The sequence below is a fragment of the Halichoerus grypus genome, chromosome 4 (assembly GCF_964656455.1).
Source record: "Halichoerus grypus chromosome 4, mHalGry1.hap1.1, whole genome shotgun sequence".
In the NCBI taxonomy this organism is placed as follows: Eukaryota; Metazoa; Chordata; class Mammalia; order Carnivora; family Phocidae; genus Halichoerus; species Halichoerus grypus.
This window is the reverse complement of record NC_135715.1, coordinates 887,179-914,899: the sequence shown is the minus strand read 5'-3', so window position 1 is coordinate 914,899 and position 27,721 is coordinate 887,179. Positions and strand designations below refer to the sequence as shown.

At 61.9% G+C, this 27,721-nt stretch overlaps 1 protein-coding gene across 11 annotated transcripts in view; it reads left to right on the top strand.

Moving 5' to 3' along the window:
- MCF2L (MCF.2 cell line derived transforming sequence like) overlaps window positions 1-25,950 on the top strand; it is a 95,637-nt gene extending 69,687 nt beyond the window's left edge. For 6 of the 11 annotated variants that reach the window (XM_036071369.2, XM_036071374.2, XM_036071367.2 and 3 more), the window contains 27 exons: window positions 1,314-1,430; window positions 1,904-2,053; window positions 2,675-2,799; window positions 3,818-3,932; window positions 6,515-6,634; window positions 6,894-7,085; window positions 7,457-7,648; window positions 8,115-8,274; window positions 8,886-8,956; window positions 9,139-9,215; window positions 9,728-9,794; window positions 11,532-11,647; window positions 12,802-12,871; window positions 13,879-13,971; window positions 14,073-14,165; window positions 14,803-14,928; window positions 15,774-15,995; window positions 16,342-16,434; window positions 17,350-17,428; window positions 17,577-17,643; window positions 18,392-18,510; window positions 18,708-18,800; window positions 19,752-19,826; window positions 22,754-22,875; window positions 23,845-23,957; window positions 24,046-24,149; window positions 24,261-25,950. In XM_036071369.2, coding sequence (XP_035927262.1) covers window positions 1,314-1,430; window positions 1,904-2,053; window positions 2,675-2,799; window positions 3,818-3,932; window positions 6,515-6,634; window positions 6,894-7,085; window positions 7,457-7,648; window positions 8,115-8,274; window positions 8,886-8,956; window positions 9,139-9,215; window positions 9,728-9,794; window positions 11,532-11,647; window positions 12,802-12,871; window positions 13,879-13,971; window positions 14,073-14,165; window positions 14,803-14,928; window positions 15,774-15,995; window positions 16,342-16,434; window positions 17,350-17,428; window positions 17,577-17,643; window positions 18,392-18,510; window positions 18,708-18,800; window positions 19,752-19,826; window positions 22,754-22,875; window positions 23,845-23,957; window positions 24,046-24,149; window positions 24,261-24,346 — 3,057 coding nt within the window. In that variant the 3' untranslated portion in view covers window positions 24,347-25,950. The remainder of the gene's footprint in view (window positions 1-1,313; window positions 1,431-1,903; window positions 2,054-2,674; window positions 2,800-3,817; window positions 3,933-6,514; window positions 6,635-6,893; window positions 7,086-7,456; window positions 7,649-8,114; window positions 8,275-8,885; window positions 8,957-9,138; window positions 9,216-9,727; window positions 9,795-11,531; window positions 11,648-12,801; window positions 12,872-13,878; window positions 13,972-14,072; window positions 14,166-14,802; window positions 14,929-15,773; window positions 15,996-16,341; window positions 16,435-17,349; window positions 17,429-17,576; window positions 17,644-18,391; window positions 18,511-18,707; window positions 18,801-19,751; window positions 19,827-22,753; window positions 22,876-23,844; window positions 23,958-24,045; window positions 24,150-24,260) is intronic. The other 5 variants (XM_078070070.1, XM_036071372.2, XM_036071379.2 and 2 more) reach the window with 3 other exon arrangements.
- The last annotated feature ends 1,771 nt before the right edge of the window (window positions 25,951-27,721 follow it).

Genomic DNA, 27,721 nt, shown 5'->3' with positions numbered 1-27,721 from the left:
CACCAGTGCCCAGCCTCCTGCAGCCTCGTGACACCCGGGTGTCCGGCCTTGCCCTACAAGGGGCAAGTGAACCTCGTTAGCAACAGGTCTCAACACAGACGCATCCGAGGAGACCAGACGGGGTCTGTCCTAAGGGTGGTGGTCTCCCCTGCAAATGGCACTATTGGGCCAAATCAGTGAGTTCTCAAAATCATCGCTGGCTCTTCAGTGTGCTGATCCATTTTAGATAACCCTTTAAAAGCATAGAAAACATCCTCTCAAGAATGCCGTTGTTAAAATGCGTTCATTTTAGCAACGTGTCCGGTGTCGGTGCTGCGTGCTGCCTCGTGCTGGACAGAGAACATTCAGAGAAACGGTCCCTACGCCTTCTCTGTCACGACTGAACGTACGCGGAGCATGTGCGGGGTTTAGCTGAGACGCAGAGGTCACGAGGAAGGTGGCCAGGCCTTGGTCATGCGGGTGGAGAGACGGGGCTTTCTGCTGGAGGGACAGAGTCCTCTCTGCTGAGCCCGCTGCCCACCTCTGGGACGTTTCAGCCTCTTCTGCTTGAAGGCCGTGGCTCACGGGATCTCAGCGGCCTGTGGACAGTTTGGGCTGCATTATCCTCTGTGGTGGGGCTGTCCTGCAGGGGTGGGATTCGGCAGCACCCCCACATCGTGACGATCAGAAACGTCTCCAGATGGCGTCAGGCATCCCCTGGGGACAGAACCTCCTGGGCGATTAAACCAATACGGCGTTCAATAATACACAAGATGGTGTCCGATACCATTTGGCCTAAACCTCTCAAGACCTGTTTCGTAGCGTCTGTCCGACGGCTTGCCAAGCAAAGGCTGTGTCTTTACCCAGAACTCATGGACAGAATGTCCCGGAAAGGGCAAGAGAGATAGACAAGCCTGTGTGCAGTGCTTCCTGGGTCCCATGGAAGGGCACCTGTGATGAGCCCACCGGGTTTCCGTGGGCATAGGGACAAAACGATGTCTTTTCGAGTCAGAGTGCTGCTCGGTTGCCGCCAGGAGCTCCCCCGCCTGGGAGCCAAGCGCACCTGTGGGACGCCCGGTGCTAGCTGTGTGCCCAGCTCTTGTCGGGGCTCGAACGCCTGCCTTCGATGCCGAGATCAGTCATCGCAGGCCCATTTCACGCTGGGGCACAGAGAGAAGGTCGACCAGCCCGGAAGTGGTAGAGCCGGGAGTTAAGCCAGGGTCCAAAGCCAGACGCCTCCTGCCCGCGCGGCCGCCATTAGGGACCGGCGGGAGAGCGTCGCTCCTGGTCCGCCGGGCGGTCTCTTTATGGGGGCGGCTTCTTTCCTCCTCCAGGTCATAATGCTGAGCTCAGTACCAGAATTACACGGTTACATCGACAAGTCCCAGCTGACCGAGGACCTGGGCGGGACCCTGGATTATAGCCATACCAGGTGGCTGTGTCACCGCACAGTGAGTCCTCCGGGCCGCCCGCACGCGGCGTGCACTGTGGGTCCCCCTAATCCCGACTTGATTGGCTGAATGGCTTTTGCATGACGATGCTGCCTTTTCCAAAGACATGTTCCCAATAACCTCAGTTCTGTTCCCCAAGAATGAGGAGATGGTCTCAGTGGACCTCAGTCATCTAAAGAAACAACATGAGTAATAAGTTCGGGAGTGGTTTTCTCTGGGCTCAGAGACAGAACAGAAAGGAAAGCCCCTGGGTGGGGGAGAGACGGAGCACAGAGTGACTCTAGCTGATGAGATCCCGCGTAGACGGTGCCCGGTACGCTTCTGGAGGAGTTGTGGGGCTCAGGAGCTGGCTGGGCCCTGCCCTGCCCCCGCCCCGAGCATGGCCGTGCGCTCCGCACCGGACGCCTGCTTTCCGGGCGGCAGGAGGACGCACGCGTGCACGGCTCGGTGAGGGTGTTGTCCTTCTTCCCGAGGCGATCGAAGGTTTCGCCCTCATGGTGAAGCAGACAGCGCAGATCCTACAGTCCTTCGGGACCGAGCTGGCCGAAACGGAGCTGCCCAACGACGTGCAGTCGACGAGCTCGGTGCTCTGCGCGCATACGGAGAAGAAGGACAGAGTGAAGGTACGCGTGGCTCTGTGCGGGACGGGGACGGGGACGGGCATCAGACAAGACCAAGCTGAGGCCACGTCACAGGTGCGTTTTGGTGCCAGTGAGCCGGCGAGCTCTCCGAGGACGGAAACGTGCTCCTTGAAAGCGGCCTGAGTGCCGCGGGGTCTGAGAGCAGCCTCCCTCTGAGCAGCTCCTGGGCGTCCGGACGGCCGGGCCACTGGCCATGAGCTTCTGCTGCTTGTTAGCACAAGCAGGGCAGGATGTCTGCCCACGGTTCCCAGACAGCAGGTGGGGGACTGTGGGCTGACCCAGGGGACTGCATCGGTCTGTAAGCCAGCCAGCCACACTCCCGGGGAGCCTGAGCTGGGTGGGGTGTGGCTTGGGGTCAGGGCTGGCCCCACCCCCAGAAGCCCACACTCCCTTCGCTCCTGGCAGTGAGGACACCGCGGAAGCAGGCACCTAGAGGTCTGGTTTCCTGTTGGTGTCTTCCCTGCTCCCGCTGCCCCAGGCGACCGTAGCCCTAGCCGTGCCCTGGCCACAGCAGAGGAGTCTCCGGACACCTGCCGTCCTTCGGCAGCTCTAAGGGGGAGGCGGGAGTGAGCCCAGGATGCCAGGCACGCGCTGTCCCCACAGGAGGACATGAGGTCGGCACTGGACGAGGGGCAGAGCATCCTGGAGAACATCAGGGAGCCGCTGGCCAAGGGCGGGGAGCAGAGCCTAAACCAGGACCAGCTGGATAACCAGACCACTGTGCAGAGGTGAGGTCCGGGCTGAGGCCAGAGCAACAGAGGACACAGGGGCCCCCAGGTCCTCATCCTAACGGGAAGCAAGGGGACTGCGAGTCCTTACCACTGACACGCTTGTCTTCCAAACCCCAAAGAAAGCAGCTGTTCCGGGGAGGAAGCTGTCTTAGAGCAAAGGTTCTTTTCTGCCAGCCTGGGGGATACTTAAGGGAGCTGGTGCTGACCGGTCCTGCAGGCTGTGGGGCCCTAACGCTTCCGCGCCCACCTGTCTCTGCCCACCGGGCTGGCTTGTGCCTTCGAGACCCAGGGATGCTGTCCTTCCTGGAAAGAGGACAACGTGCACATCCTCTTTGAGCTCCAGCCACCTGGCAGTGCTGTGCGGACTGGCCCCAGCACCCCGGAACACCCACAGCCCCACGCATAGGCCCGGTCCTTGGCGGGGGACGAGGCGTGCACGGGAACCCAGCAGCCGGACGGCCTGCGGGCGACACCCAGCCCACCACGGGCTGACCCAGGCACAGACCCAGGCGGACTCTTACACGCAGTTTACACGGCCGGGGTGCTGTGCCGGGGATGGGGGGCGGCCTCAGGGGGCCCCATGCAGGTGTGGAGTCATGAACAGAGGGGGCTGGAGCTGACCCCAGTGCTGACGGGCTAACACCCATGGGCGTCTGGCAGGCGTTCTGGCCTGGGAGCGGGGTCAGTGAATGGTGGCGGCTCACTGTACCCTTCATCCCCGAACTTAGAAGTGAGAAGCCCAGACCGCTGCCCTCTCAGCTGGTAACACGCTCAGCCCAGCCCTTTGCCGCGGGCTCCCGGTGGGCGTTGGCGTGGCCCAGTGCAATGAGGTGTGCGGACGGCGGCCCGGCGGGGTCGCCCCTGCTGTGCCTCTCCCGCGGGCACACTGGCCCTGCGAATCCTGCGTCCAGTGCCGGAGAGAGGTGGCGAGGGTGTGGGCAGGCCGTGGAGCTGGAGCCCGGAGCCCGCACCGCACGCCCCGCACCCGCGCAGACAGAGCCTCTCCTCTCCCCAGGCTCCTGGCCCAGCTGAGCGAGACCGAGGCTGCCTTCGATGAGTTCTGGGCAAAGCATCAGCAGAAACTCCAACAGTGTCTGCAGCTCCGGCATTTTGAGCAGGACTTTCGAGAGGTGAGTGGCCGGAGTGGGGGCAGCTGGCCGTGGGCGCAGGAAGCCGGTGAGGCGGCCCAGATCCACCCGCCGCTTTGGGCCGAGCTGCCCAGGTCTCTGTCCACCACGCGGAGCTGCGAGACCCAGTGGGACCAGACCTTGAAGCGTGTGGCCAGTGAGTCGTTGCCCACAGCAGGTTCCACTCTCTGCCGTGGGCGTGCGCCTCCCTGCGTTCCTCGTGGCCGAGTCCAGGAGCCATCTGGACGCTCCCTCGCCCAGTCTGCATCTGTCCTGTGCCTGCTCGCGCGTCCCAGGTGCACAGAACTGAGAGCAACAGTCGCGCTGGGCTCCAAAGCACAGGGATTGTGGGGGTGACGCGCCGGGGTGACACGCAGGGGTGACGCGTGGCGGTGACACGTGGGGGTGACGCATGGCGGTGACACGAGGGGCTGACACGCAGCCGTGGGGTCTGGTCTCGACAGGACTCAACAGAAGCCGTTGATCACTTATTTATGCACGTGAGCGCGCTGAGCCGTCCATGTGCCCTCGTCCTGCCCCATGATGTTTCTCCTGGTCCTTCTGGTCAAGGTGGGGTGGGGGGGGTCCCAAATGCACAAGAAGTAAGTAACGACCCCAAGTCCAGCGCGAACGCCGTCCCAAGGCTGTGGGTAAGGGCCAGGGGAGCAGAAGCAAGGGTTCCGGTCCCCCCAGAGTCCTGAAATGTCACCGTTTCGGGAACACGGGATTGGTTCAGTAGCACTGAGCACGTGCGGGAGCTTGGCGCGCAGGGGACCAGCCTCCCTGGTTGGGACCAGAGAGGTAACCCCACCTGTGCGAACGGCACACCGTGGGAGCAGAGAAGATGGCCCTCCCTGACTTCCTCCGGGGGCGCTGAGGAGGGCCCACCAGACACGACAGATGACACTTGCGGATAATTGTAGATTTGCGGGCAGTTGTGGAAGAATCCAGCCAGACCTCACCTACCCTTCAGCCAGCTGCCGCCAGAACCACGCGGTCAGCACACGGAACATCCCACCCCAACACAGACCCGCGTTTCCCTCTTGTAGACACCATTCCCTCCCACCCTATCCACCCACCCCTGCCCTCCTGAACCCACGTCCCCTCCTGCCCCTCCCTTTGCCCTGCTGAGCCCCCACCCCTCCCCCTGCTGAACCCCTCCCCAGCCATCCTTCCCCTCCTGAACCCCTGGCAACCACTGATCTGCTCTCTTTCCATATGCTGTCATTTCAAGAATGTTCTAGAACGGGGTCATAAATATGTAGCCTTCTGGGCCTGGCTCTCTTCATGCTGCAGAATCAATGCAGGTGTTGCAAGTTCACTCTTGTTACTGCTGAATAATTAGGGTTCTGGGGTGCAGGGAGGCCATGGTTTAACCCTTCACATGTTCTCGTTTTGAGAAAGTCCAGTTTATCAATTTTTTCTTTTAAGGATCATACTTTTGGCGTCCATCCTAAATCCTGGATCCCAAGTATGTTCTCCTGGGCTTTTCTTGCTAAAAGTCTTACAGTTTTAGGTTTAAGCCCTGATCCATTTTGAGTTAGCTCTTGTGTGGGGTGAGAATCAGGTCACGGTTCAGTTTTTAGTCTCTCTGGGTGTCCATCCAGGGGCTCTGGCAGCGTTTGTCACAAAGGATTCCTGTTCTCCGTTGGACTGCTTTCCCCCTTTTGTCAAAAGTCAGTGAGGCATATCCATTTGGGTCTGCTTCCAGGTGTGTGTCCCATCCGTCCGTTCGACCCCACACAGTCTTGCTGGTTGGGGCCGTGCACTAAGTCTTGAAATCAGGTGGACCGTTCCTCCCACCGCCTCTTTGTCCCCAAATCATTTTAGGTTCTCCAGTTCCTTTGCCTTTCCGCAAAAAACAATCTTTCTAGATCTATAAAGTTTTGCTGCTGTTTTGATAGGAACTGTACTAAATCTATATTTGGGGGAGAGTCAACATCTTTCCTACAATGAGTCTTGCAGTCAATCAACACAACATGTTTGTCACACCTTTTACTTAGATCTTTCTCATCAGTGTTCTGCAGTTTTCAGCAAACCAGTTTAGTATGTGTTCTGTTTGATTTACACTCAAGTATTTCATTTTTAAGCAACTGTAGACGGTGTTTTTAATTTTGGTGTCCATGTATTCATTGCTATACCTAGAAATACAACTGATTTTTGTATGTTTATCTTGCTTCCTGAAACCTTGCTGAACTCACTCACTCTGTTAGTTGTTTTGTAGAGTTTGGGGGATTTTCTGCATAGATGATGAGGTCTCGTGCAAACAGGGACAGCTTGATTCTTTCCTTTTCCATCTGTAAGTCTCTGGGTTGTTTGTGTTTTTATGCGTGCATGCATTTCGCCATCTTGCACGGGCTACGTGGTGAGAGTGCACATCCTTGCCTTGTTCCCCGTCTTAGAAGGAAGGCGTTGTTCTCACCACCATGACAGCCGTCCGGTAGGCTGTAAGACTTCTGAGGATGTGTCCCTCTGCCCTGTTTCCTGAGAAGGACCTGGCTCCTCTCTCCTCCCTCCTTCCTGCTTTGGGCCGTGTCTCCATAGCTGACATGGGCCCGGGCCTTCCTGCCCCTCCTGTGTTTCAGGTCAAAGCCTCCTTAGACACACTGGCCCAGAAGATAGCAACCTTCACCGATGTGGGCAACAGCCTGGCGCACGCAGAGCACCTCCTGAAGGACCTCACCAGCTTTGAGGAGAAGTCGAGCGTAAGGCCTGGGACGTGGGCTGGTGTGGGCAGGGGACAGCCTGCGGGTGGTGCTCATGACACCATGGCATCACTTAGGAAGGCACGGGAAGGGGGCTCTCTCGCCATCGGGGGGGGACGTCACGAGTGGAGGCCGCACGGCCCCAGCCACCGACCCCTCCCAGTCTCACCCCCACCCCCACGGATCCCTCCCAGAAACCGCACGCTGCTCGCGCTCACAACCTAAGCTGAGCCGTGTGCCTGGGCGGCTGTCCCCACAGGCCTCTGTGGAGCGGGCCCGCGCCCTGGCCCTGGAGGGCGAGAAGCTCATTGACGGCAAGCACTACGCCGTGGACTCCATCCGCCCCAAGTGCCGCGAGCTCCAGCACCTCTGTGAGAGGTCCGCGGCCGAGGTGGAGAGGCGGAGGGGGCTGCTCAGCAAGTCCCTGGAGCTGCATGGCCTCCTGGAAGCAGTAAGACCCCCGTCCCCCCCTCCTGCTCCCGCGTGGCCCGCTCTCTCCCCACGGACCGCAGGCACGGGCTGGAAGCTGGCCCACGCCCTGCAGTCTGTGGGCCTCTCTTGAGCCCAGCCAGTCACGGCTGCCGTTTTCTAGAATTCCCTTGCCACAAGGACCAAAGCCGGCTAATTCCCTGCACTCTCTCTGCGTGAACGAGTCCGTCCGGGCGGTGTGCGTGGCTTCCGGGCGCCGCACAGCCGAGCCCAGAGATTGAGAGCGTGGCGGTGGCCGGCGGCGGGTGGGGCGGCCGGCGGGGCCCGGGCAGAGCATGCCTACCAGACACGCCAAGACACGGCCTCTGACGGCGGCCCCTCTCCCTGCCCCAGTCCATGAGGTGGTGTGATGAGGGGATCTACCTGCTAGCCTCGCAGCCTGTGGACAAGTGCCAGTCCCAGGACGGCGCAGAGGCGGCCCTGCAGGAAATCGAGAAATTCCTGGAGACCGGTGCAGAAAATAAGATCCAGGAGCTCAATAAAATTTACCAGGACTACGAGTCCATCCTCACCAAAGACCTGATGGTAAGCGGAGCCGGGCCCTGTGCTGACGGCGGGAAGTCGCTCCGGGGTGTGTGGAAGAATCCCGGCTTGACCTCTTAGAGCATCCTGGGCGGTCATGGGGCTCAGCGTCCCTTCCCGCAGCATCTCCCTCCCAGGGCAGTCTCCCTGCCCCCAGGGTCCTGCGAGGAGCAGCCCCTGCTGGGGGCCCCCTCCTGCGAGTCCTGCTGCATACGGCCCTGGCCCAGTGCCCCACTCCCGCCCAGCCGGCTGTCCACACTCTTCCTCCAGGGGCCTGCAGACCTGTGGCGGCCTCTCAGCCTCCAGTCCCCCATCCCACGGGGGTCCCACCTCTTCCGACCGCAGCAAGGGCAGGAGTGCGGGATTGCTGTGTGGCCGCCATGGGGCTGTGTCCCAAGCTCAACGGAGGGTATGCTTCTGAAATTGGTGGTGTCTCTTGCTCACGAGTTCGTATACCCTGTCCCTTCAGGAGCACGTGCAGAAAGTCTTCCAGAAGCAAGAGGGCATGGAGGAGATGTTCTACCGGAGACAGGCAAGCCTGAAGAAGCTGGCAGCCAAGCAGACGCGGCCCGTGCAGCCCGTGGCCCCCCGGCCAGAGGCGCTCACAAAATCGCCCTGCCCCTCCCCAGGTATGTGCGTCGCCGTCCTTCCAGGCCACGGTGGGCCCTTGTCAATAAAGTTTTATCGACACGCAGCCGGTGTGTGCCATCCACCAGCCGCCAAGGGCCTCTTCCCTGACTCCAGTCTCTGCCCCAGCCTATCTTCCTCAGTGCTCTTGCCAAAATAGTTCTCCGACCGCAGCCCAAAGCCCCCAGCGGCCCCAGTCTCTCGTGTTTCCCTCCTCGGAGGCCGAGCAGGTGGCCACACCATTTCCCAGAGCCCCTTCTGCGGCGGCACCTGCCTGCCATCCACCTCAGGGATTTGGCGAGTGTGTTGTAAGCTGGTGAGACCCTGGAGAGCCGGCTTCCCCCTCCACAGCGTGTGGCATCCGTCAGAGGAGACCTTACCCCCCAGCCCAGTGGTGTCCGGGTCCCACGTGTGTGTGCACGGGCTCCATGTTCCCTCCCCGGGCTCCCACCCGCCACCTCTGCTCCACGTTTCCTCTGCTTTCCTCCCCGTCCTGCGTGGGCAGGGGGCTTGCTCCTGTTCCTACAACCGGACCGCTCCCAGGTTTCGTAGTTCCCCTCCAGGCAGTGAGATACGAAGCCACACCTCCCTTCTTCATTTCTTTCCAAACCAGGCAGCCGGAGAGGCTCTGAGAACAGTTCTGAGGGCAGCGCGCTCCGGAGAGGGCCCTACAGGAGGGCCAAGGTGAGGCCGCCGTCCAGGCCGCCCCCCCACAGCGGCTCTCCTCGCAGTCCCGCCCCACCTGTGCCGTGGGACCTCCGATCCCTCCCCAGCGGGAGTGAGGTTGGGCTCCTCGGAGTCAGGACGTAGGGCTGCACCTTCTCGTGTCTGAACGCTCGATGCACCACATGCTCTTCTCTCCGCAGAGCGAGATGAGTGAGAGCCGGCAGGGCCGGAGCAGCTCCACGGGGGATGAGGAGGAAAGCCTGGCCATCTTGCGGAGGTGAGTGGCTCTGGTCCAGAGACGGCAAGTGCAACCGTCTCAGATCTCAGCCTTTGGCCACGGGGAGTCTGAACATCAGCAGGCCCGAGTTGGTGGGATCTGTCAGTGTCCACCGCAAAGCGGGCGTCAGGGAGCACACACACGGGCGTGCGCCACGCTGCGTGCAGGCGGGCATGCGTCTGTCCATTTGGCGAGTCCACATCCAGAGCCAAGACAAAGCTGGTTTTTCCTAGAAAAGCCTTTTGTCCCTGGATCGGCAGGCAGGATTTTGATGATTTGAAATGGCTTGTGTCCCCCCTTCCTCAAGCCCCAGGTGACGAGCCTGTGTGATTCCCCAGAGACGGGTGTGTAGCAGTGCTCCCCACCCCTGACGGCCCCCGGCTCCTCCTTGTGCCGCGCCCGTGGGCTGGTGCCGCTTCTCTTTCTTGACCCCCTCCTCTTCCCACGCCCACCCCCGCTCTGGGGGTCTTCTGTCTGCACCCCTTTCTGCCCTAACCCCTCTCTGCTCACAGGCATGTGATGAACGAGCTCTTGGACACGGAGCGGGTCTACGTGGAGGAGCTGCTCTGTGTCCTGGAGGTGAGCCTGTGCCAGGGGTGGCGGGGGCACCGCGGGAGCCTGTTAGCTGGCTCACCCCACACACAGAGCATGAGAGGAGGGTGGCAGCTTTACTCAGACGGCCCTAAGCTGGAAACAACTCACGTGTCCATCAGTGGGACCAGGGACAAGGAGACGTAGGTGCATCTGCACAGGGACCTACTCCAGCAGCGAGGAAGAGAGCGTGGCTGACCCGGAGTGTGGCTGACCCGGAGCGTGGCTGACCTGGAGTGTGGCTGAGCCCGAGAGCATGGCTGACCCCGGGAATGTGGCTGACCCGGAGCGTGGCTGACCCCGAGTGTGGCTGACCCCGAGAGCGTGGCTGACCCCGGGAATGTGGCTGACCCGGAGCGTGGCTGACCCGGAGTGTGGCTGACCCCGAGAGCGTGGCTGACCCCGGGAACGTGGCTGACCTGGGAGCGTGGCTGACCCCGGAGCGTGGCTGACCACGGAGCGTGGCTGACCCCGGAGTGTGACTGACCCCGGGAACATGGCTGACCCGGAGCGTGGCTGACCCAGAGCGTGGCTGACCCCGGGCGTGGCTGACCCCAGGAACGTGGCTGACCCGGAGTGTGGCTGAGCCGGAGTGTGGCTGACCCCGGGAGCGTGGCTGACCCCGGGAGCGTGGCTGACCGCAGAGTGTGGCAGACCCCGGGAATGTGGCAGACCCCGGGAACGTGGCCGACCCCGGGAATGTGGCTGACCCGGAGTGTGGCTGACCCCGGGAGCGTGGCTGACCACAGAGTGTGGCAGACCCCGGGAACGTGGCAGACCCCGGGAACGTGGCTGACCCCGGGAGTGGCTGACCCCGGGAGCGTGGCTGACCCCGGGAATGTGGGTGACCCAGAGTGTGGCTGACCCCGGGAGCGTGGCTGACCCCGGGAACGTGGCTGACCTGGAGCGTGGCTGACCCGGGGAGCATGGCTGACCCCGGGAGCGTGGCTGACCACGGAGTGTGGCCGACACCGGAACGTGGCTGACCCGAGAGCATGGCTGACCCCGAGCGTGGCTGACCCCGGGAACGTGGCTGACCTGGAGTGTGGCTGACCCCGGGAGCGTGGCTGACCACAGAGTGTGGCTGACCACAGAGTGTGGCCGACACCGGAGCGTGGCTGACCCGAGAGCATGGCTGACCCCAGGAACGTGGCTGACCCCGGGAACATTGCTGACCCAGAGCGTGGCTGACCCGGAGTGTGGCTGACCCCGGAGTGTGGCTGACCCCGAGAGTGTGGCTGACCCCAGAGCGTGGCAGGAGCAGGAGGAGGACTGTGTGCAGTTCCCTTGCAGGAACAGCTGAGCCACCCGGTCTGGGTGGAGGAGCAGAGTAGAGGCCTCGGGGGCTGTTGCCAGGAAGGCAGGGGCTTGTGGGCACTGGAATGTTCTGGATCTTGGTCTGGGTGGTGGTTACAGGGGTGTAGACATTTGAATGATTCATCAAGGTGTATACGTAACATTTTTCTCCTTCACACCAGTTATATGGGTTTTAAGAGGTTGAAAGGGAGAGGATGGAACCCCCCCCAACACAACCCCTAAAAATGGCGCCGTCTGTAGGTGGCTCACGTTTTGCGGTGCTTGTTGTCGGGGGGTCATCTCAGAAACGGTCAGCGAATAAGTAAGGGCGGACTCACTCTCTGAACCCTGAGAGGCGTCCCTACCCGCCGGCAGCCCGCAGAGCCTGTTACAGAACGGCGTGCCCCCCGACCTCTCCCCCCTCCGCAGGGCTATGCTGCTGAGCTGGACAACCCGCTCATGGCGCACCTCGTGTCACCGGGCCTCCAACACAAGAAGGACATTCTCTTCGGAAACATGGAAGAGATTTACCACTTTCATAACAGGTCAGGCCCTCCTCTGACCACACCTGTCGGTGGGGCCTGCCTCTGAGACAGCGGCCTGCAGGGAGCCGGACCACATGCGGGCCCTGGGCTGTGGTCTGCGGGCGGAGAGCATCCTTCCTCCTCTCAGGGGACAGGCTCTCAGGGGCTGCTGTGGGGCAGTGGGCTCGGGGGGAGGTGCTGGCCAGGCCATTACAGGTGTGCTGGGAAGTATCTGGGGCTTTGAGGACGCAGGAGCGCCCCCCACGCCTGCCGGGCCAGCAGCGACCAGTCCCGCTCAGTGTGTGTGTTTGGCCCTTTGGGGTGGCACCAAAGCCACACCACTCAGCAAGGCCCGTTTTGTCCCCGAGCTCGTCCTTGCAAAGGAGGCAACTGCAGACGTCCCTGTCCTGCCTCTTCTCCCCCCGCGAGCACCGTCTGTGGCCGCCGTGGCTTTGGGGAAAGTACGAACGATGCTCCCGCGGCCGTCCCCCCACCCTTGGCTCCTCGCTGCAGTTTGCGGAGCTCGTGGGCAAGGATGTGACGGGGTGGACGCAGGATGCATGGGCGGCAGTCAGACAGACAGCACAGGCCTGTGCGTCCTGAGAAAGCCTCCCCTGGGCTTGTGGGGGCGCTTGGGACTCCTTTCAGCCTCGGTCACCCACTCGCCTACAGAGGAGGCACCAGTGTGCCGCTGGACCCCCCGGACCACTCCCTTCCACGGAGGGGGCACAGGTCAGGTAGCCTGGTCCCTCAGCGTCCTCGGCTTGGGCCAGGCCTCAGTGCTTGTGAACTGACCCCAGGGAGCTCTGCCTCGAGGCAGGATTGACCCCTACGGAGCTCGATGGGTTTGGGCGGGTCTCTCACAGCTGCACCGGCTTCTGTCTGCCTCCTCGTCCCCGTCCGGCGTGCAGAAAGCAGCAGTCCTAACTTCTGTGTGAACGCCAACACCAGTGACCTGAAGGGACCCACGAAGGGGCCAGGTCTGCTTAAACCCGAGTTTGCTGCAGCTGGGCCCCCAGGAGAGCCCGGCCTGCGCTGCAGGGCCCCGCTCACAGTCTCCTGACTGTCCAGAGTCAGAAATAAACGTGACCTGGGAAATAACATCTGTTCATCTGTGACCGGCGTCTCCTCCGGGTTGCTCTTCACGTGACCTCAGGCGCACTTTCTCTGTCTAGAATATTCCTGAGGGAGCTGGAAGACTACGCAGGCTGCCCAGAGCTGGTTGGAAGGTGTTTCCTGGAACGGGTATGTGTTTTTTCAATGTGCGCCTTGCCGTGCCTTCCTTGTTAAAATTACTGCATGAAACAATCATGACTTTAAACCCTATCACAGCCTCCTTCTAGCCCACTGCAATCACGAAGGGCAGGTGTTCCCGGTCTGCCTGAGGTAGGGCTTTGTCTAAAGCCCAGTAGCTGGTTCAGAAGCGCCAGACTTAGAAAGCGTGTGTCTCGACAGCACACGGCAGACTTTGTGCAGCTGCACTTAGCTGACCTTCCTCGAGCTGGTGCCTGTGTTTGGTCTTGGCCCGGCCACCAGCCCTCCCGCGCGAGCGGGCCTGGGACGGGTCGCCTTCCTTTTCTCGTCTTTGACCCGGCTGACGTCCAGCTCCTTCCGGGCTGGGAGAAGCGGTGGGAGCAGGACGGGGTGTTCCTCTCAGGCCCGTCCAGATACACTGTGAGCTGGGCGACACGGACAGTGTAGCTGAGCTCAAGTCATTTTCACGATACGATAATGTAGAGGTCGAGACACGTCAGCGTGAACTGGGGTCGAGAGGCAGAAGGAAGGAGGAGGACCTGTATTTCTGCTCCGACTCGGTCTGGTCGCTGGTGACCTCCTCGGCGCTGTTTGAGAGTGGACGGGGGGTTCCTGCTGGAGGTCCGTGGTTCTCAAAGTGGGTGCCCTGGCCAGCAGCATCAGCATCCTGGGATTACTGGAAATGCAGGTTCTCAGGTCCCACCCCACACCTGCCGACTCAGAACCACCAGGGGGTTCTGTGTTAATAAACCCCCGGGCAGCTCCGTGCACACGCACGTTTGAGCACCAAGCTCTGCAGGCTCTTTCGTTAGAAGGTCAGCCACTGTTTTTAGTCTGTTGTTCTCACGGCAAAAAGCCAGCTGTGCGGTGCTAGTCTGTGTGAAGGAGGGACTAACGCAGCTCCAAAGCGAACCCTGGTGGGCTTGCGATGCAGCATGGGAGGTGGAGGTGGAGGCGGGGACGGGTGCGCCCTGTGACGTGCTCTGTCCCCGGGTCAGATGGAGGAGTTCCAGATCTACGAGAAGTATTGTCAGAACAAGCCGCGCTCCGAGAGCCTGTGGAGACAGTGTTCCGACTGCCCGTTCTTTCAGGTGTGTTTGGGGGAGCCCCCCGTGAGCGCGCGGCCTTCCCCGCTGCCGCCCTCACGCACAGGGACGGAGACGGTCCCAACGGGCGGGCTCTGGGTTTGCAGGAATGTCAGAGGAAGCTGGACCACAAGCTGAGTCTGGACTCCTACCTGCTGAAACCGGTCCAGAGAATCACCAAGTACCAACTGCTGCTCAAGGTGAGCTGCCTGCCCCCACGCGGCCTCGCAGCCCCCCACCTGCAGCTGCCCCGGCCACCCTGGAGCGCCATGGTCCCAGCCCCTCTGTGAGGGCCCTGGCTCTTCACAGACCTTTGTGGAGCACCTACTGTGCGCCGGCCGTTGTTGGCGGGCCGTGGACACAGGGGCGAACAGTTGGGCAGACCTGCCCCGCGGAGCACATGCTCCAGGCGTCTCCACGCACACACCCCAGGCCGTGCGCCCACACGCGGTCCTCCCTGCAAGGCCACCTGTGTCCAGCTTCCTTTTCAGGCCAGAGTGAGCGAGCCAGTGGACCCGCAGATGCCTTTAGCCATCACGGGTTTGGGGGTGTCAGGTTCGAAAGGAAAGAATAACAGGTCTAGGAGTGGGAAGACGTGAGCTGCAGGAGGGGCGCCCGCCCTGGGGAGGCCTGGCCGAGCGTCTGGCTCAGGGGGTGTCCCTGTCTGCAGCATCAGGCAGGACCGTTGGGACAGGCAGGCTGTGGGGGGTGGCATCCTAGACCTCCCTGGCCACGCAGGGAGCCACGCTATGTGTCCTGAGGGTCCACGCAGGTGCCCGGGGCCGGAGCGGGGAGTCCCGTGTCCCACGGATGTGTGAAGGCATCCTCGTCCCCCAGGAGATGCTAAAATACAGCAAGAGCTGCGAGGGGGCCGAGGACCTGCAGGAGGCACTGAGCTCCATCCTGGGCATCCTCAAGGCTGTGAATGACTCCATGCACCTGATCGCCATCACCGGCTACGACGTAAGGGCTTCCCCGTCCCGCTGACGAGCCTGGTGACGGTCCTCCTGCCATCCGTGCAGAGCTGTGCGGGGAGCATCCGTGTGCGTGCGTGTCCCTGCAATCTGGCAGGAGCCCAGTTCCGACTGGCGTCTGGGGCGGGCCCAGGGCGAACGGACCCCCAGCTCGGGGCGTGCCCCCGACTGCAGGGAGCCTTCACCCCTTGAGTGGCCTGTCAGTGCAGGAGCCCTGAGGGCGGCGATGCTCAGAGCTGATCTGTGTTCGCCGCAGCTTGTGGGTTGGGGACAGGGGACAAGCGAGCGTGAAGGTCAGACTCTGCTTTTTCCTCCTGTGCCCGAATTAGGTCAGTTTTGTTGCTTCTCTGTAAGTCAATTTGCGCCCGCCCTGTTCTTCTGAATTTAACAGGCTTTATTTTTAGAGCAGTGTTAGGTTTGCGGAAGGATAAGGGAAGGCACGAGGACCTCTCCCACGCTCCTGCACCCCCATGCACAGCAGCCCCCCCGTTCCCCACACCCAGCAGGTGGGACCTTTGTCACAGGGATGAGCCTCCGCTGGTTCATCATCTCAACCCAGAGTCCAGAATGTGCCTCCCATGGGTTTGGACAGAAGTGGAACACCCTGTGTCCACCAGGATGGTGTCAGACAGAGTTTCACTGCTCGAAAGCCCCCGTGCTCCACCCGTTCACCCTCCCCCAGCCCCTGGCCACCCCCGACCCCTCACCTGTCTCCACAGTTCTGCCTTTTCCCAAGTGTTACGGAGCGGGGGTCCTACAGGACACAGCCCTCCAAGGAGGGCTGCTTTTCCTCAGCAACGTGCGTATAAGTCCCCACGTTCATTCTGGGCTTAGGGGAACCTGAGTGACCTGGGGAAGCTGCTGATGCAGGGCTCCTTCAGCGTCTGGACGGACCACAAGAAGGGCCACACCAAGGTGAAGGACCTGGCCAGGTTCAAGCCCATGCAGCGGCACCTCTTCCTGCACGAGAAGGCTGTGCTCTTCTGCAAGAAGAGGGAGGAGAACGGGGAGGGATACGAGAAGGCCCCTTCCTACAGCTACAAGCAGTCCCTGAACGTGAGTGAGGCTTCCTCCCTACAGCCGCTGGCCCTGCGGAGGGGAGGCTTCCTCCCTACAGCTGCTGGCCCTGCAGAGGGGAGGCTTCTTCCCTACAGCTGCTGGCCCTGCGGAGGGGAGAGGGCCAGCGGTCAAGGTCCTAGCAGCCGCGGCCACACCGCCCGGCTTCTGGCGCAGGCCACTCGTGTCTTTGGGTGCGGGAGTCCGGGCCCCCTGACGGCCTCAGCCCCCACCCCAAAACCACCTCCAGCATCTGGAGGATGCTCCGACCCCTTTCAAAGACGGGAGGGTGGCGTGCTTTCATGTCACACATAACGAACGTCTGTCTCCCTGCTTTGCGTGTCAGATGGCGGCCGTCGGCATCACGGAGAACGTGAAGGGCGACGTGAGGAAGTTTGAGATCTGGTACAACGCCAGGGAGGAGGTGTACATCATACAGGTGGGCCCCGCGTTCTCCCGGGCCAGGCGTCAGGGACTTGGCAGGCCTCTCCGGCGAGGGCAGGCATCTGGAAGCTTCCGTGGAGCCTTATCTCCCAGAGGCCTTGTAGGGGGGCTGCCCTGAGCAGGACCCAAGAAGAAGTATGGGGAACCCACAGTTAGGGTGCGCAGAGGGCGTGGCCGGGAACACGGGCTCGTGTGTTACACACGTGACCAGGCTGTCCTGGTCCTCACGCCCCTGTCGCGCTGGTGAGGGCAGGAGGTGGTAGGGCTGCGAGTGCGCCTGAGCCCACGTGACCCGTCCCTGGGGCCTGTGACCGGGTCGGGACAGGCCTCTTCGGGTTGCCCTCCATGTTCAGACACGGGGGCAGCCCCGGGGGATGCGGTGGCCGCGGCGTGTGCACCAGCACGGCAGGCCCGCAGAGATGGCGCCCGGCTCCGGCTCGGGCACCGGCCCCCAGGAGTGTGGGGACGGTGGCTGGCACTCCGGCTTTCTGCGGGCCCCGCCCCCAGAGCCCAGCTGTCGCTGCCCTGTGGCCGCACGCGCGGTGCCGAGGCAGGACAGCAGTCGCGCCTCTCGTGCCCTGGGAGCTTCTCCTGTCTTCCTCGTCATAAAACGATGCCACAGGCCACTTCCCAGAGAGACATGCTCCCAAAGGCGGTTTGTGCCCCAGGTTTCCACTGAGTCCGACGCCAGCGAGGGTGTGGAGGGGGAGGCCGGGCGGTCAGCCCGCTGCCCGTGTGGCCCACAGGCCCTCCCTCTGTGCCGTGCCCGTGTCCATCACCTCCTTTCTCCCGGGCGGTGCTCCCATGGTCCGTTCCCAAGGTGGTCCGCAGAAGCTTCAGGAGTAAAAGGAAAAGCAGTGTCTTTGGGGATCGTGCGTTCTCACCTCCTGGCATTCCTTCCCGGCCTCAGGCACCGAGCCCTGAAATCAAAGCTGCGTGGGTGAGTGAGATCCGCAAGGTGCTGACCAGCCAGCTGCAAGCCTGCCGAGGTGAGGGCCGCTGCGGCCGCGAGCTGCTCTTGGCTTTGGCTCCAGGCGCATTTTTGCGCACATCCAGAGTGCCCCCCAAATCCTGAGCTCTCGGCGGTGCTGCAGGGTGAGGGGTAAAGTCGGTGAGCGGGGCTGTTCCTCCCTGCAGAAGCCAGCCAGCACAGAGCGCTCGAGCAGTCCCAGAGCCTGCCTCTGCCCGCGCCGCCCAGCACCAGGTGAGCCTCCAGCCGGGGACAGGCGCGGGTCTGCCGTCCACGCGGCCGGTGACCCGCCTCTCCTTACTGGGGTTTGGGTCACCCCGGGTGTGCCAGCAGGGCCCGGGAGGGCCCCTGGCGTTGCGTGCAGGGGGTCCGTCCCCGCGGGCCAGCTTCGGGGACGGGGTCTCTGGCCCCACCCCGGGCAGAGGCCGGCTCTTAACCGTCTCTGATTTCCGTCTGTGGGTCATTTCCTGTTAAGTCAGCACAGGACGTGCGGCTGGCGCGCGTGACAGCCGCCATGTTTCCGCGACAGTGGCGCCTCGGACAGGGACAGGGGCCATGGGGGCCAGGTGCAGAGCCCGACACGCCGGCCTCACCCTCCCCTGGCCTCGTCGTGCCTTCTCTGCCCTCAGCTTTCCCGTTACTGTATGCGTTCACGCGGCCTTGTGACTATTTGTCCTGTTTCTGCTGTGAGCCACCTCTGACCCTCGGTGGGACAGGCTATGGTCCAGGGAAATGATCCGCAGAACAACACTTTGAAAAGAGAAAGACCGCCCCCCGAGCTCAGAGAAACCCCCACCTCCTACTCGCACCCAGCATGTGGGGTTTGTTCTCGTGCGGTTCTGCCCCCGGGAACCCGGAAGGGCTTGAAGGGCCCGGTGGGGCCCCAGGGACGGCGCAGCCTCGGATCCTCAGGGAGGACTTGAAACACTAACCCGCAACCTTCTACTTCTCCTTCTTTTTCCGGGGTGTGCGATGTCATTAGTCCCTCGAAAGGGAGCACGAGGAACATCAAGAAGTTGGAAGAAAGGAAAACTGACCCCCTGAGCCTGGAAGGATACGTGAGCCCCACGTCGTTGCCGAAGCCCCCCGAGAAGGGCAGAGGTGGGTGTCTGTGCCGGGAGCTGCGTCACGGTGTCTGTGAGCAGGCGTGTCCGGGACGCACGGACTGCTGCCTGCACGGCGCACCGGGACCTCCCAGAGACGCGCCCTTCCTGGCGGCCGGGGTGCCCGGAGGAGAGCCCGCGTGCCCGGACGTGTGCCCCGAGCGCCCCACACCATCCCTCTCTCTTCCTTTGTAGATGACACGGTCACTAGCTCTACCTCAGAAAGCTCCGCGCTTTCCAGAAAGCGCTTTACTCTGCAGGGCTTTGCTAACCTCAAAGGTCAGAAAGGTAAAAGGCACCCACCTGAAATCCATGCCGTGGATGTGTCCCTCACCGTGGTGGCCTGTCTGTCATCCATTCGTGTGGTGCTCATCCGTGTGGGGGGCCGCCACGCGCTCCCCACCGAACCGCGTGTCCTCGTGCTGGTGTGTCTACGGCACACGCGGCCGAGTTCCCTCGGCGGGGCCTTTGGTTTGACAAGGTGCAAGCTGGCTTTTCCAGCGAAGGCTCGCTCAGAAACCGGAGTGTCATTTGCTTTTCTTGGTTTTCTCGGTGCAGCGCCCCCCGCGCCCCCCGCCCCTTTCCTGCTCGGTCCTGTTCGGCCCCCGCGGGTGTCCTGCTCCCCACGGCGCACAAGCTGGCGTCGCCTGCCCCTGAGGGGCGGTCATTAGGCACAGGGCGCCTAGAGGGTCCCTCGCACGGAAATCTGCGAGAGCTGGGCCGCCTTTCAGTGCTGCTTGGCGGCGAGCCGTGCGGAGGGGCGCTCACGGAGGTAGCTCAGGGAGCAAGCACTGGACTCCCTGCCTGAAACTAAAAGCCAGTTTTCACTGGTCCAGAAAACTGGAGGGTTTTGGTTTCAATTTGGTTTCAATTTGTAAAGTAGTGTTAAGTTGGCCTCAAACTTCCAAAAAAAAAAGAGGACACGCCCTGGCGCTCTACAGTTGGCTAATGAGCACGGCAAGTGTGCGTCCCACGTGTCCTTCTGTGCAGAGTTAACGCGCCTCCACGTGGCCCCTAGGACGCGGGCACCGCCTCCCCTCCTGCTCTCCGGGGTGTCTCCTGTCCCCCGCGAGGGACGTCCGCTAGCTTCGTTCTGTTCACAGGCAGCTACTCTGCACAGTGACGATGAGCCCGCTGGGGGTCTGTGTCCCCTCCCAGTGTGAACACTGCTCCTCTCGCCTCCCCCCTGCGCCCTGCACGCAGGTCCTCACGTATTTTTGCCTCTTCCTCCTTCTGCAGCTTCTCCTACCAGCCCTGACAAAAAAGCTAAGCGACACGAAGTAAAGAGCGACCCAACGCCTTTTGGTTTACGAGGTAGAGTGGCTCCACCTTCTGAATGTAGCCGGACCTCCGTTTGCCCGTCCGGTTAGGGACACTGTCTTGCCCTTCGTCGCCACTGAAACACAAAACAAAATAGGTCTCTCCTAGCCAGGGGCAGATTCACTGTTTTCTCCAAAAGCATGATGCTCTGGCGACATACCGTGATGACGGACCCGTCTCAGCGGGACTCGCGCCGGCTCTGCCCAGAACCCGCAGAAGCCCCGGGGCCGCCCATTAGAGCAGAGGAGTTGGAGGGGAGGGGGACTGGCGGTGGCCACGGCAGCCGTGGCAGGCTGTGGGGCACCCCGTCCTCGGGCCCCTGCAGCACCAGCCTCGCCCCGGCGGCGCCGGTTGTCCCGAAGCTTCTTGTTGGAAGCACAGAAGGTAGCCACCAGTGGGGTCCTGCCGACCCCCCATTTCACGGGAGGATGACGGGCTGTCCAGAAGGGGGGCCGAGCTCTGTACTGGACCTCAGGCCTTCTGCCTTCTGCCCCTCGTATCACGGGGGTAAAGCATGTCCCCCCAAAATCCAAAGACCCCCCCCCCGGCCAAGGCTGAGGGTCTGAAGTTTGCAGGGAGGGATTCACTTTGAATCCTCTTGAATTTTCCAGTAATTGTGAAGGTTCCCAAGGGGTGCAGTTGACCTCACACCCCCCCGCCAGGACCACCAGAGGTCACCCAGCACACTCAGCCTTGAGCACAGGTCTGTGAGCCCGGGACCCAGACGGCAGCTCTCCGCCTGCCCCCGCGTGGCCAGCTCAGAGGCCAGGGGCTTCCCACAGCCTTCATGTGGGTGGACAGCGTCCAGGGGCTGCTGCTGAGGTCCCAGGGCCTGGGACAGGGGTCACTTCTCCATTGACAGCCTTGTTTTCTACTTAAGACCCGGAGACGTCTGAGCGTTGCCCTGGCTGACGTCCCTCGTGCAGGAAGCTGGTGAAGGGGCCTGAGCCCGCCTGTGGCCACTTGCCCACGGTTCCTACCGCATTTCAGCCAAGTTGTGTGTCCTCGCCTGTGATAGGAAGATGAGGCGGCTTCGCAAGGTCACCATAGACGGGACCTGAGCGTGGCACCTGGGGCCCCACCGCCAGTCCCCCTCTCCTCCAACTCCTCTGCTCCCCGTTGCCCGCTCTGTGGCTGACCACATCGAGCCACCAGCCTCCTGGGCCCTCTCACAAATGCTTACACGCTTGCCCCCTGAGAAGCTTCACCTGCCCATCGTTTTACTCAGTGTCAATATCAGGGACGATTTTGCAGAGAATAGAGGGGACCACGTTCACGGTCGTGTTGGCCTCATGTCCTACAAACTCGCCCGCATCTGCGTAGATTGAGGGGTGCCGTCCAGTTCCAAACACGTGTCTCCTCATCCCCCAGTTGGTACCTCACGTGCGTTGGGCCTCAGTACCTTCCTAACGCCCTTGTTTGAACGGGGTTTTAACGGGGGCAGCTGCTTGAGCCTGGTAGAGAGGCTTCCCCCGAGGCCCCGGGGCAGAGAGGGGAGCACCACAGGCCCACGTCTGCCTCTGTGTGGCCGGGAGCCCCGTGTGCGGTGGTGGGCTGCAGCAGGAGACCCTCCAGCCAGGCCGCCTGGCACTGGGGCCCCAAGGCCCCCCCATCTGCCTTTGGCATGCTGTGCACACCCCCAGACGAGCGAGGGCGCTTGGCTGGGTGGTTTGCGGTGGGAAACCCCAGTGCCCCATCCCTGCACAGACACCAGCCCCTCGCCACTCGCCCCGCGGCCCAGCCCTGAGAAGGCCGGGTTCAGGGGCTCTCCAACGCTGGGCCTGCTGGTGTGGAGTGGGGTCCTGGGGCTCCAGAGGCCTCTGTGGCTCTCACACTCTTCCTTCCGGGCTCAGCACTGCTGGCTGATGGGGAGCTCTAGGCCCCAGCTCCCTTCCTATGAAGACGAGACTCCTAGTGTCCCTTTAGCACAAGCGTTTCATGGCCAACTTGAAACACCACAGGCCTTGGGGACGGGCCTGTCCGGCAGCTTGCCTCACAGAGGGGAGCGAGCCCTTCGTCCTCGGGGACAGCACACTTGCCCCAGGCCACATGGGATCTGGAACTGGCATGCCAAGCCCACAGCCAGCGCGCAGTCTTCCCACCGACCCCAGGCTGTGCCCGTGGTCCTCATGCCACAGGAGTGGGCTCCCGCCTCTCACGTTACTGTTGGCATTTATGGTGTTCAGAATCAGGAATCCGTCGCCCCCCATCTTCCCTCGCTTGCGTTCTTCCCAAAATTTCCTGCAAATGGGAAATACGGGTGTTATTCTTTGGGGCTGCAGGGCAGGGGAAACACTGATGAGGGGACATGAGCACATTTCATAAAGTCCCCACAAATTCTCTCCCCACACGTGCTGGCCCAGCCGCACTCTGTGGCCCCGGAAGTGAGGAGGCGTGGCTCGGGTGTGCGTGCGGCGTGTGCTGGCCTGTGCCGTGAGGGTCACGGTGCCCCGACCTCGTGGGCCAGGACGGTGCCGGCACGGGGCACGCACCGCTCGCCTCAGCTGCTGCCGTGAGGAGTGCTCCTCCAGGCGGCGTGATGCGTGTGCGTGCTCCAGGCGCTAATTGCAAACCCCTTCCCTCTGGTGGTGTTTGCTCCAACACGGATGGGTAGTGGCGTCTCCGACTGGTGATATTCAGGGCTCTGCGCTCCCCGGGTCCGCAGGATCACCTCCCTGAGGGCTGGCCTCGCTGCCTCCCCTGGGCTGGGCTGGCGACGCTCGCCGGTGCTCAGGGCCTCCCCGGACGGTGCACAGTGGGGACACGCGTGTCAGCAGGCGTTCTGGAAGTCCGCCGTGTGTCCCGCTCCGGGGGGGCAGGCCCCTCCGGGTGTACGTCGCAGGGTGGCGGGAATTGTGCGGGCCACCTTCAGACAGGCTTGCGGTTGAGGGTGGTCCTCACTGGAGTCTGTTCTCTCTCAGGCTGGAGCAAAACGTCTCAGCCCTTGGAGGCCCCTGAGGACAACGACGGCTGGTCCAGTGCCGAAGAGCTGATTAATTCCTCAGACGCGGAGGAGGAAGGCAGAGTGGGCCCCAGGAAGCTGGTAACCTTGGGTCCCCCGGGGCGGTCAGCCCGGCACCGCGGGCTCCTGGGTGGGAGAGCTCCAGAGTGCGACCGTGGTGATGCGTGGCTGTCGTGGCCACTGCATGGGGGAGGGCCTCTCGGGCGCCAGGGCTTGCCGTGGCTGTGTGCCCACCCTCCTCCACCATCAGGCTCCCAGCAGACAGGCTCTCTCGCACACACCTGATCTGCCCTCCAGACAAGGAGGATGCCCTTAGGACCATCCGCAAAGCTGTGCGTACGGCTCTCCCTCACTTTTTGGAGAACTCAACCGTTCGAATGCAGATTTGGGGCCTAAACAGGCCCTTTCTTTAACACAAGCTGCAAGGAGAAGCCATTTACGCATGAACCATCAGAGTGGGGTTACGCTGACAGATACTTAGTGCACACTTGGCGCTGTCCTGGTCCAAGCTCCAGGGCTCCACACGGCAGCGCTTCGTCCGCGTGAACGTGCTGAGCAGACACTGGGTGCCAGGCAGTCTAGACACCAAACAGAGCAGAGGACAAAAGACACAAGTCTCCACTCCCACAGGGAAGCAAAGTAAAAGGTGGTCAAAAACAGGCGGGCGTGTGAGGTGAGGATGGGAGCCAAGGAAGGGGAGGTCGTGCCAGGAGGAGGGAACGGCAGGTGCCGAGGTCCTGGGGCGGAGGGCTGTGTTTGAGGCCGGACCACCAGCCGTGAGCCAGGGGCACTGTACCGGTTGGTTGGGTTTTTAACACGGTGGCAGTGAGAGACTTGGCATCTTCTTACGACCAGGAGCTTCTCCCATTTAAGGTGACAGTCCCATCAAAAGCCCCACAAAGAGCAGGGCCCTGACAAAATGCTCATTGTCTTTCTCCTGCTGCTGGACGCCCCCCTGGGACCTTGGCTGCGGCGGACAGCCGCTGCGGCCTCGCTCGGTGTGGGGGCCGCGGACTGTGCCCTTTGATGCGCTGTGTCCTCCGCCACCAGGTCCCAGGAAAGTACACGGTCGTGACAGGCGACGAGAAGGAAAGCCCCGACGTGCTTGCCGTGAGAAGTGGGGACGTGGTGGAGGTGGTCCACGAGGGCGACGAGGGCCTTTGGTAAGATGCCGGCAGTGGGCTCAGGCCCAGGACGCCCGGGGGGGCGGGGGGCACACGGCTGGAGCCCTGACGGCCACGCCCCCTTCAGGTATGTCAGGAACCTGACCTCCAGCAAGGAGAGCTGGGTGCCGGCCAGCAGTCTGTCCACGCTCCTCGGCACGTCCGGCTCGGCTCAGTGCCTGAGCAGCTCAGGTAAGACCCCCGGCCCGCGCGGGCCGCGCTCCGAGCCCACGGGCTTCCACAGCCGTGAGCTTGAGCGTGCAGACACACAGCCGCGGCCGTTCTTGCCTGGTTTTCCCGCAGAGTCCAGTGCGGGGTCCGCCCTGCTCAGCACCTCCTCCAGCTGCAGCGAGAGCTGTGGGGCCCCCCTCTCAGACCTCCAGGGGTAGCGCCGGGCCCCGCAGGAGGCCGTGCGGCCTGCGAGCCTCTAAGTTTTCCTTTGCTTGGGCTTGCTTAGTTTGGTGAGGGGACGGTGCTCTAAGAGCCTGGGGAAGGAGGACCCGGACAAGACCCCAACGAGGAGCTGCCTGCCGCCCACGGAACCTCAAGGTGCAGACGCAGGGGCCCGCAGAGGGAAGGTTCTGGAAGATTCTGCCCTGCGGCCTCCACGCCAGGACCACCCCCGATGAGGGTGCAGAAGCCAGTTGCACGGGAAGACCAAGGTACACTGAGCTTTCCGGGAAAACCAGGACGGACCGAGGGCACCAGGCCGCCACGAGGAGCCCATGCCAGCCGCTCTGCGTGGTTCCGGGCATTTCTGGTCTGGTGCTTCCTGCAGGAATAGGCATGTCGTGGGAGTGACGAGCCACTGACCCAGCAGCTTGGTGGGGGGACTGTTTTGTCTTTTACAAGTTTTTTTTAAAGCAGGGATTAATTCCATGGCCATTTTTTGTGGTACTCTGGCCGCTAATCTTTACCAAGAATCACTGTGTTTACATGAAATGACAATTTGCTACTGTATTTGATACAAAACTATTTTCTGTTACCGGGGTTTACACGACAGCACGTTGTTTATACTGCTGGGAGATTTGGGGGCTCTCATGGGGACGGAAGCCCTCGCCAAGGCCCGCCTGGCCACAGGCGGGTGAACACACGTCCCCCGATAAAATCCAGCAGCGTTTCTACAAACAGAGGCAGTGGAAACCAAGGAGAGCCCCTTATCTGTGTAGGTTAATTTTCAAAAGAAAATTTAAACTATAATTTAAAATATTTAGCTTCTTTTCTACAAAAAAAAATGGAACTTGATTTTTTTACCTAGCTTCACTGAATTAGGATTTTTTATTGTTTTTAAAGAATAAGTAAAGATGCGGTTTTTGTAGGGTACCCTCTGAGCGAGCACTACCCACGCGGGCTGGGTGAAAGCACCAGCCTCCAGTGGCCCCCGCCGCCGCCTCCCGCACTCGGTAAACCCCCCGAGCTCAGAAACGCAAGGAGTTCATTGCTGAAACCGAGGCAGAACCAGAAAGAAAACTCTTGTGTTTTACCTTTTTGTGTTTGGGAAACAAATTCTGTTCTTTGGAAACACCGTCTGTATCTGGTGGGGCAGATATTTTTATTCGTGTGCATATGTGGGTGTGTGTACGTAGGTGTCCCGTGTCAGGGACGCACCACGGCCCCCGCGATGCTGGAAACTGTCACTTCACAGCCCTCCCTGTGCCCCGCGCCCGCCGCGCCCGCCGCCCACGAGGCCCCCCCCGGCCCACCTCTGCAGTGTGTCCCAGCAGCTTTCCTCGGTGTCTGGTCGTGAGACCGTGACGCGTCTGACAGTTTACTCCGCACGCTGCTCGTCCAGAGTCCACCCCTGCCGCCTCGGCCACGTCACCACCGCTGCGGGCCCATCTTCGTTAAGGCACTTTAAAACCTCCTGTCCCGTCACTGCTTCTTGTTTCATTTCAGGTCTTTTTTTTTTTTTTTTTCTGCTGATGTAAATGAAATTTAAAAATCAGAGTTCTTTATTGTATGGATGGAGTTTGAATAAATATCAGCCCCTCTCGCTGTCTGCACAGAATTCCTCACGCGCCGTGTGTTTATCGTGCTCACGTACGTCCACCCAGCACCTCGAGCTCCCATGAGAAATGAGGCAGGCACTGAGCTTGACCCAGACGACGTCCCATACGCTTCATTTTGTCAGAAAATGATGGAAATAGAATAACACGCGTATTGTGTCCACAGTGTAAAGATAACAAAAGAAACGGTGAAATCGCCATGTTGGAACAAGAGTCCAAGAGATGGCTTCTGAGCCAGGAGGGTCCGGGGGCAGAAGGGACAGTGGTGGGGAGGGAGGCGTGACCCACGGAAGCAAGGAGTCACGGAGGCCGGTCGGAGCTGTGCTCACCCACACCCCAGAATCTTGCTAAGCCGACCGGTCGGGAGGGGATCAAACCAGATGCAACAGATAATTGCTGAAAGACACCGCACAACCAAATCGCACAAGGGCTGGAAGTAAAGACCGGAACAGAGATGTAGCAAACGCTGACCTCCCAGGAGCCCTCTGCGGACCCGCGGTCTGGGCCCCAGGCTCAGACCCAACCCTGCGCTGTTGTTGGGGCCTGCCTCGCTCAGTAGACCATGTGGCCGTGGTGTAGGGTCCGGGTGGGGGGCTCCTGCTCCCTGAGCCCAGCCCTCTGACGCCAGCGAGCCCTGGGGCTGCCCCACTCCGCCTCCGCTCACTGACCGGGGCCCAGGGTAAGACTGCTCCCTGCCTGCGCTTGGCTGTCCTTCATGGACAGAATGCCACATCCCTCACTGGCCTGTGCTGTCCCCCACCTCCCCGGAGGACCCACGCCACCCCTGGACTCAAGGGCTCAGTCCAGCACGTGTCCCAAACCCACACAGACCTCTGCTGCCCGGCAGGTGCTGCCCACGAAATCCTGTTCCCCGCAGCTTTGGGCGGTCAGAGAAGGAACGTCCCTTTCCTGCACCTCCCGGCCAGTCGCCCCGAGTCTGCAACCAGACGCCACTGCTCTGAGAACAGCCTCAGCCCCAGTCCGCTCAAGAGGAGCATGGACACGGGCTGAGAGCCTTCCCTATGTTTGCATCGCCCAGAAGCCCGGAACGCAGCCTTGCTCGGCCGCAGAACCCTTGCCGCTGTAGCTGGTTAGATGAGTGAGCCTGAGTAGGAGCCCGACCCAAGGACGGACGGTGTCTCTGTAAGGAGACGGGCACGGACACCCAGCGGCGAGGGTGTGCCAGCTGAGGCCGGGATGGGAGTGCGGTGTCTGCAGGTGCCCCCGGACGAGGAGCTGCCTGCCGCCCACGGAACTTCGAGGTGCAGACGCAGGGGCCAGCTGGAAGGGGCAGGCAGGTCCCCTCCTCGAGCCTCCGGAGAGAGCAAGGCCCTGCCACAGACATTTGGCTTCAGGACCTGTGGCCTTCAGAACTGGCAGAGGACAGATTCCTGGTGCTGTAGTCACAGTGGCCCCAGCGGAGGGCCCCCCCCGGGGGCTTCAGGGTTCCCATGTCAGTCTGGTTGGGGTAACCGACAGTGCCGGGGGCTCAGGACGGTCCTGGTCGGGACAGGAAGCCTGGCATCCTGAGAAAGCCCTCCATGCCCGCCAACCCTGGACGGAGAGTCACCCCAGCTGGCGGCCTGGGCCCGGGGTGGCAGGTGCCCCTCCTCCTGGTCATCCCCACGAGGCTCTCTGGCCACCCAGGAAGCCAGGCCCCCGGGCTAGGTGTCCGCGGCAGCCCTCTTGAGAGTACTCACGTCCATACCCCAGATCCTCTCTCTCCGGGCGTGGCTTTCCACCCACGTCCATTCTGAG